General features: G+C 40.4%; 2 protein-coding genes across 2 annotated transcripts; one reads left to right on the top strand and one right to left on the bottom strand.

The window, feature by feature from the left end:
• Positions 1 to 2330: 2330 nt before the first annotated feature.
• On the top strand, positions 2331 to 6362 carry seta (SET nuclear proto-oncogene a). The gene is made up of 8 exons (XM_079270452.1): positions 2331 to 2814; positions 4008 to 4065; positions 4317 to 4459; positions 4589 to 4692; positions 4777 to 4890; positions 5011 to 5181; positions 5306 to 5431; positions 5518 to 6362. The coding sequence occupies exons 1-8, from the start codon at positions 2742 to 2744 to the stop codon at positions 5539 to 5541; spliced, it is 813 nt and encodes a 270-aa protein (XP_079126578.1). The 5' UTR covers positions 2331 to 2741; the 3' UTR covers positions 5542 to 6362.
• An 80-nt stretch (positions 6363 to 6442) lies between these two features.
• Positions 6443 to 7907, bottom strand: LOC306778781 (uncharacterized protein). The gene is made up of 2 exons (XM_079270453.1): positions 7029 to 7907; positions 6443 to 6617 (listed from the first exon to the last, which is right to left on the bottom strand). The coding sequence occupies exons 1-2, from the start codon at positions 7459 to 7461 to the stop codon at positions 6463 to 6465; spliced, it is 588 nt and encodes a 195-aa protein (XP_079126579.1). The 5' UTR covers positions 7462 to 7907; the 3' UTR covers positions 6443 to 6462.
• Between the last annotated feature and the right edge of the window lie 237 nt (positions 7908 to 8144).

Here is an 8144-nt window from a genome sequence, read left to right as displayed (position 1 = left end):
AGAGGGGGGGGGGTTATCATAACAAGTGGAACAACATGAAGGGAGTCATTCCCATACCGGACAGAAAAAAACAAGTGAGCAAAGAAGAGATGCATCGGATTGGGATGACTTTGCACTTTACTAACCTCGGGGTGACGCTCTCGCTCCTTTGCTGAATAGAGGGACTACTTTCTCATCCTCCCTGGAGGTGGAGGAGGAGGGAGGACTTGTCAGGGTTGCACCTCTCCACCTTCACTATATCCTTGAAACACAAGAGATGTTATGGTGTGTTCACACACACACACTCTGATTGTCTCTCTCTCTCTCTTTCTCTGATGATGCAGCTCCTACATCTTGAGACCCGGACTACACAGGCTGTTTGTTTTTATGCCTCCGTGCAGCCTCCTCTGCAGCATCCCCATCCCACTGCATCCTCGTCTTCCTCTGTAACCAAATCCCCCCTTTCTCTCTCTCTCTCTCTCTCTCTCTCTCTCTCTCTCTCTCTCTCTCTCTCTCTTGTCCTCTCGCTGTCTCTTTTAGAGGGGGTTTCTTTCTGCAGGAGAGGGGGAGTTCCTTCTCTCTGACAGTGCTGGTCTGCCTGCTCTGGGCTCTGCATTGGCCGCTGCATGACCACATGTTTCCTGAGCCGTCGCCGACCAAAAAAGAGAAACACAAAGCTGCTGCTGCTCTCTTCGGGACGAGGAAGAGAGCAGCCTGCATGCAGTGTTTAGGGGGAGATTTGTTTAAACCTGCTGTGTCTAAGAAGGGGGGTGTGAGAGACGTATAATAATCACATGATCCGGGATATTTAGACCACCATCGTGGATGTTTACAAGCCCTGCATGTGCACTATACTGTCTGTTGGTTGCATGTTGTCTTCTCCTCAGCTGTGTGTTGCCGTTACAAATGATGATGAGATTGTTTGGGATCAAATTGACTGATTGATTGATTGATTGACTGACTGATTGATTGATTGATTGATTTAAAAGACAAGTTACCATGTAGACATGAAAGGACACCAGTGGAAGTGGAAGAAGTACTCATATCTTGTATTATATACCATACTCTAAAAATACTCCAGTAAAAGTTCTGCATTCAAAATCTTACTGAAGCAAAAGTAGAAATATTAGCATCAAAATATACGAACGTACTCATTATGCAACTTGTCTAATTTGTTGTTGTATTGTACTTGTTTTTATTGTAGTTGATTATTTTTTACTTTATTTATTTATACCTTATACTGTTCCATTGTGTTCCATTTTGCACCTGTGTCAATATTATTTATTTCACACTTAGTAATTGTTATTCTATTGTTGATATATGTTTATATTTTGTATTACATTGTTTTTTGTGCTATTCTTCTGTTGTAATATTTGATGAAACTCTGGCACAAGAATTGTCATAGCTTAATCTTTAATAACACATTATAATTTAGTAGATTTATATTTATTTTGCAGTGTTCATTTGTTTTTCACACGTTTTTGATCATCTTTATTCTGTGTATTTTGCTTATTTGCACTTTGTTGTACTGGAAATGCTGCACACCAGTTTGATCTTCTCTCTGAAGTTATATTTTTTGTTACATTTGTTTTTAACATGTTTCACATTTAACTGACAAATCAAACTGCCTGCAGTAGTCGGTTAATATTATGTTTTAATAATAATCTAAATCTCCAAAGTGAAGCTTTCAGATAATAGAGTGGAATATAAGTACAACAATTATCTCTGGCATGTAGTAGAGTATGAAGTGGCTTAAAATGGAAATTAAGTGAAGTACAACTACCTCAAAATTGTACCTCCTGGCTATAATTTACACATAAACACAATGAAGTAAGATAAGATAAAATAAAATAATCCTTTATTTGTCCCGCAGTGGGGACATTTACAGGATTACAGCAGCATAGTGGAGTATAAACAGTATATATATATATATATATATATATATATATATAATGGATAGTGCAAACAAGAGACATAGTAAAAAACAAGATCAAAACAAGTATTATAAATAAGTAATAATAATAAAGAATATTAAATATCAAATAAGTAATAATAATAATAAAACAGTAAAGAATATTAAATCAGTAAAAAATCCACAATAACTTAAATATTATATATACAGACAGAATCATTTTAGTATTGCACAGTGTATTAATATGCAAACTACTGGACTGATATAAAATAAAAAATGTGCTTTTTTGCGTTTAATCTTTCAGTAAAATAAACAGTTAAACCCGGCGGACTCATGAGCACTGCCCACCAGAATGAGGTTCCTCCTGTCTGACATTCAGCGGTTCTTTTTTTTTTTAACTGCGCAAGTGCGAGTCGGTCCAACTGACGACGTCTTGGATAAACGTAATTGTTTGTGCGGAAATTAATTAAAAACCATTAGATAAAATATACGTGCTTAATTCGAGGTTAGTTTATCTGTGGTGTGATTTTTGAAGAGGAGAAAGAGGAGTAAATCGGTAAAATTAGGGCTGAGTAGTGAGACCTATTTTGAGAGGCGGAGCTCGCGCTTCCCTCCGTTCGGCGAGGCGCATTCATAATGAAAAGGAGCGCGTGAGCGGCGCTTGGTGTGACTTCCTCGCTCATCACGCACACGCTACATTGTGTTGGAAAGCAAGCACGCTGTTGGGCTTTTTCGGCACGCGCTTGTGAACTTTGCGCCCGAAAATTTCTCCTTGGTTTTCAGGGAGAAACCAGATTTAAAAAGCTACGAGCTATTTTCTTTCTCAGGCGTCTTGTAAGTTACGAAAAACATGTCGGCCTCGGCGGCAAAAGTGAGTAAAAAGGAGCTGAACTCGAACCATGACGGAGCGGACGAAACCTCTGGTAAGAATGGCGGCCTCCTCTATTCAACCGCCATTTTCTTTACTTTCTTCTTCTAACATTTAATTTGCGTTGTATGTTATTGCTTATATATTTTATGCCTCCGGGACCTTCTTTTGTGGTCGACCGTTGGTTGCAACGGTGGTCGCGCGTGTTCACATTTCTGATAACGGCCAGCTAGTTAGCTCACCTAGCAAACTCATTTATTAGCATGCCTGCTGTTGTTTCAGTTCAGACCGGTGCTGAGAGGCCATGTTAGCTTAGCATTATCAAGCGTGGCTCAGTTGTGTCGTTGGCTACTGACTTGGTGGCCGTGTACAATGCTGGAGGATCATTGTTCTACGTATCGTTGTAAAAGTACATTTAATTGACCTATATATTAAGGATCTATATTATGGTGTTTAATAACCTGGCAATTTTGGCCATTTCATGCGGGCATTAGCAGTTAGCCAGCTAGCTAATGTTGTTGTTGTAGTGTTACCTAACGCTAGCTTGAAGGCGTTTATGTTTTGTTACTGGTGGTCAAAATGCATTTAAATCAACTGGCCCTTCAATCAGAAAAGCTAGGCCATTATTATATTTACACAAACTGTAGCAGGACTACACCATACGAGCAACAGCTTGACCGTTAATGGGGGTATTGGACTGTCCTGTAGCTCAGTGTCCCACATTTGAACCACGCGGCCTCGTCGGTAGCAGCCGGCAGGAAACTGAGAAGTCTTGAGCCGCGAGCACTGCAGCCATTGGCCGCTCGTATTAAGCCCTGTATACCTGGCACGTGTGCCGTATTATACCGCAAACGAACGCAGGATTAATATAGAAAGATAGATACTTTTATTAACCCGCAAGTGGAAATGTGTTCGCTACAGCAGTCGTTTATAGATGCAGGTAAAATAAAAATGCACAATATATGCAATAAAAATGCACAATATTTACAATGAAATGCAATAATATTAAATTAACTAAACAATATGTAAACACCCAAAAGTGCATGATGTGCATTCAGCTTAATTCCGGATCAAAAAGCAACTCACAATGATGGCAAATTAACTTGATTTAAAAAAAAAAAACACGTTTTGCATGCATGCACGAGTTCATTGATAACGTCCATTTATTGTCTTTTTACTAAAAGTGCTGACTGTTACGTCATACGGTTTGCATATTTTGTAACGCATCTGTCTTTTTTCTCCCCACAGAGAAAGAGCAGCAAGAAGCTATTGAACACATTGACGAAGTTCAAAATGAAATCGACAGGTAAAATTATTATAATTTGTGGGTGTAATGCTGATTTTCTGTCTGTCACAAAACTCAAAATGAATGTTACTACACATTTAAAATGAAGAGGAACTAACTCGTGAATTCAGATACTTAGATCTGGGTTTGCCATGAAAATCTGCTCCCTCATGGTGTACTGTTAAATTCCCCGGTGCCTGATTAAATATACTTGAAATTGTAATTTATTTATTTTTTAAATTTGGTTTGTGATATTTTTTTCCACTTTTTAGGCTGAATGAGCAAGCCAGTGAGGAGATCCTCAAAGTAGAACAGAAATACAACAAACTCCGTCAGCCATTCTTTCAGAAGAGGTCAGAACTGATCGCCAAAATCCCCAACTTCTGGGTCACCACGTTTGTCAACCATCCACAAGGTGAGCAACTCAACACAAGCTTTTTATCGCCATGCTCTCTTTTTTTTTTTATCTACACTGACAAAAGTTTGACTAATTTGGACAGTGAATAAAGTTGAAGTGTGGTCTGTATATTATTTCCCCTCACAGTATCTGCTCTACTGGGAGAGGAAGATGAAGAAGCGCTTCATTACCTGAGCCGAGTGGAGGTGACCGAGTTTGAAGACATCAAGTCAGGCTACAGAATAGATTTTGTAAGTAAAGATACACAACATGGAGGTGCAAAGTGTTTCTTTGTGTTCTTACTCTTCTGTCTTTTTTTTTTTTATGTCTTCTAGTATTTCGATGAAAATCCGTACTTTGAAAACAAACTACTTTCCAAAGAGTTCCATTTGAACGAGAGCGGAGACCCGTCTTCAAAGTCGACAGAAATCAAATGGAAATCAGGAAAGGTATGTGTGGTTAAACTAGAAGCTTCTATTCTTACCTGTAATCAGTTAGATGGCATTCTTATGATCATCTTGCATAATTAAGTGTTGTACAGTTCAGACATCTTATGTTTCTGTTTGTAGGACCTGACTAAGCGCTCCAGCCAGACACAGAACAAAGCAGGAAGGAAGAGGCAACATGAAGAGCCAGAGAGCTTCTTCACTTGGTTCACTGATCACGCTGACGCCGGCGCTGATGAGCTCGGAGAGGTCATCAAGGACGACATCTGGCCAAACCCCCTGCAGTACTACCTGGTATGTTTCAAGTTATATGTATCAATAAGCAAACTTCTGTTTAAGCGGTTTCATCTTCCGATAAAATGTGTTGGAGACTTTGTTACGCGTGGAATAAGTGCTAAAAAGCGACGCTTATCTCCAGGTCCCTGATATGGATGACGAAGAGGGTGAGGACGATGACGAGGATGAGGAGGGTCTGGAGGACATAGACGAGGAGGGAGATGAAGATGGAGAGGAGGATGAAGAGGACGATGGAGAAGATGGAGAGGTAAAGTGATGGTGGTGTTATACGGATATCTCTTTAAGAGTAGCTTGTCTTCAAGCGGTCACTGACTTTCTGATGTCTTGTTTCAGGATGACGAAGGAGAAGACGACTAAGAAATAATATCATCTACTCAGACCCTAAACCTTCTATTCCCCGTTTTGTTTTTCCACTCATGATCGGGAGCAAATGTTTTAATTTTTTTTTTACTTTTTTATATATAAATCTGCGTGTGCTTCATTTTCCATTCTGAAGCCTCTTCACCTTGTTGGTGCCATGTTATGTTCTTCTTTAGACTCTTCTAAGGAGTACCATCCCCAAAGTCATCTCAATAATAATTATTAAATAAAAATAGAAGCAGCACGGCATCCTGAGTAGAGTTTGAAGATGATTCACACAGAATTCCTCCAGTTAAAGGTTGTGGTAAGATGACTTAAAGCCATGGTGTAGTGACCCAGCGCTAGTTAACCTCAATTTCTTTATCCCCCATTTAATTTCCTTAATTTTTTTCAGTTGGGATGTTGATCCCTTGAAAGAAACGTGTTATTTTTTTTTACCCCCTATGTGGTTAACGAGTACCAGCTCATTCCTTTTGACTTGTAATCGTTCGGGGGAGGGGCAGGAGTATGTTGGTTATTTGGGGAGAGTGGTTATTTTGACACCATTTCTATGAGACTTTTTTTTTTTCATTGTATTGTTTTACAGATATCCATGAGATTTGAAATGACATTTTTAATAAAGAACAAAATGGAAAAAAAACAAGCTTGTAAATTTTGGCCCCCTAACTGCTTCATGGGTAAAATAAAATAAGACCTGTCGTCTCATAGAAGTTGCATTAAATCACCTTTCATTTGGGTGGGTGGGAAAGAAACTGTTTTAAATTTGAGGTGTAAAACTTGCTTTGTTACAATAATAAAACGTACTGTGTTTACATGTGTGGGAGTCTCCAGAGTGGGTGCATAAAAAATGAATTTACAAAATTTTAGATTTAGGTAGCAGCGAAGGCACCTGGGTTAGTCGTACAATAACAAGTCTCATCAGCTCGTGAAGGATTTTGGAGTCACAAGCAGGCTGGAAGCAAAGTCTTCTCTTAGTAGACGCTGGGTGATTAAAGCCAGGAAGGTGTGCTCCGACTCCTCAAATCTGTTCTCTGTGATCGTGTCCGGCCAGTCAGTCGGCTGGAAGGCCCAACCTGGATGTTGGATGTAGAAACACAAAGGTGACGTAAGTTTATAGGCACCATATTATATACATACAGTGGTGGGAATCAAGCAAAGTGTTTGAGAGCCTTTAGTGTGCATAGCTTCTTTTGTTTTTATATTTGAGGCGTTTTATTTAAATATTGCAGATATAGTTGCCAAGTACATTCAATTATTTTACTTTAACAAACTTAAATTTACCCTACTAAGTTAAAGTATTTCACGAACACAATTGGCTCATTACCATTAATTACCATATGCTTTGTAAGAAGTGAACAAAATGGGTATAAGACGTTTTCATTTCTTGGTGGTTTAAGTGAAGTTTGTCTTATCTGTCAGTCTGGAGACAAACTTCTCCCATTAATAGAAAATGTGTTGTGGCACCATCGTGGGTTTGTACGCACCTAAATGCGTTTTACACCGTGGACAGGTGGCCGCCGTCCACGAGAACCCCGGGAACCAGGAGAAGTGTTTATTTGCAGGCCAGTGCTGGGTAACGTTCGCCTTCCTGAACGTTATCACTTCAAACTGGTGTCCGTGGGGGTTCTCGAAAAGCTGGACGTCAATCCTCCGGCCCCCGATCGACGTGTCGTTGCGGCTGGAGAGCGCCAATCGGCTCGGCACGAAGTGAATATCCGTCCCGACCGCCAGCTCGTGGCCGCACGCCCTGCACAGTAGCAGGGTAGCGGCGCTGCTGGTGCCCCCCTCCGCCACGGCTGCACATGCCTCACCGGGCTGGTATGCTGCGGGATGAAACAGCAGTGCGAACGAAATATATTGCATTGTTAACCTCGCCAGCTGCTTTACCAGCAGCCGCAGGCTCCGCGTGTGCATCATTGTTGCCTCTCACGCACATGGAATCACAAACTAGCTTAGCTTAAACTCTAGCTATCTGTTTTTAGCTGAGGTGAGCTAGCATCGATGGGTGTCGTTTCGGTACCAATCGAAAGTACACCAGAGCCATCACTTAACAGGTCAAGAAGCACTAAAGCGTAGTGGCCATATTTATATTGTATGGTGATTAGTGGACGTAAGAAGTGTCTAGCTTAAAAATAAATTGCGTTACTGCTAACTAACGGCCGGAAGTAAACGCCAGACCGGAAATACGCGCGAGACTCAGCAACCGGAAATGCAGTTTTCTCCTCTAGCAAAAACTAAACTGCGCACATTTAACTTTACAGTCACAAAGCAGTCAAATTGATATTTACTCTACTAGAAAAGCCGTTTAAATGTACTTTAGCAGCATTTATACTGTTCAAAGACGTTTTTATGTGGTAACCGCGGTTTCCTCCATTTTGAGTTTCGTAGTGCTCCCTCTGATTTTAGAGTAAGAAAGAGGTAGAGTAAAACACTAATTAACAGTTGAATTATACAGTATATAGGTTGTTTGTAAGGAGATGGAATAATATGGGCGTTTTAACGGTTGATTTAAACATCATCCGTTCCTTTCAGTGGTCACCACGGGCAACGCGTATCGTAAACTCGCCTCCGCAAATCACGGAACGGGATACTGCAAATGA

The sequence above is a fragment of the Melanostigma gelatinosum genome (genome assembly GCF_949748355.1).
Source record: "Melanostigma gelatinosum genome assembly, chromosome: 6".
Taxonomy (NCBI): domain Eukaryota; kingdom Metazoa; phylum Chordata; class Actinopteri; order Perciformes; family Zoarcidae; genus Melanostigma; species Melanostigma gelatinosum.
The sequence above is the reverse complement of the archived record's forward strand: the minus strand, read 5'-3'. Positions and strand labels throughout refer to the sequence as shown.

Bases quoted from the DNA above. Each gene is read 5' to 3' on its own strand.
- seta (XM_079270452.1), top strand. From the start codon at position 2,742: ATGTCGGCCTCGGCGGCAAAAGTGAGTAAAAAGGAGCTGAACTCGAAC. The intron at 4,460-4,588 runs GTGAGCAACTCA...TTCCCCTCACAG, and splicing joins GTTTGTCAACCATCCACAAG to TATCTGCTCTACTGGGAGAG. The intron at 5,432-5,517 runs GTAAAGTGATGG...GTCTTGTTTCAG, and splicing joins ACGATGGAGAAGATGGAGAG to GATGACGAAGGAGAAGACGA.
- LOC306778781 (XM_079270453.1), bottom strand. From the start codon at position 7,461: ATGATGCACACGCGGAGCCTGCGGCTGCTGGTAAAGCAGCTGGCGAGG. The intron at 6,618-7,028 runs GTGCGTACAAAC...TCCAACATCCAG, and splicing joins ACGGTGTAAAACGCATTTAG to GTTGGGCCTTCCAGCCGACT.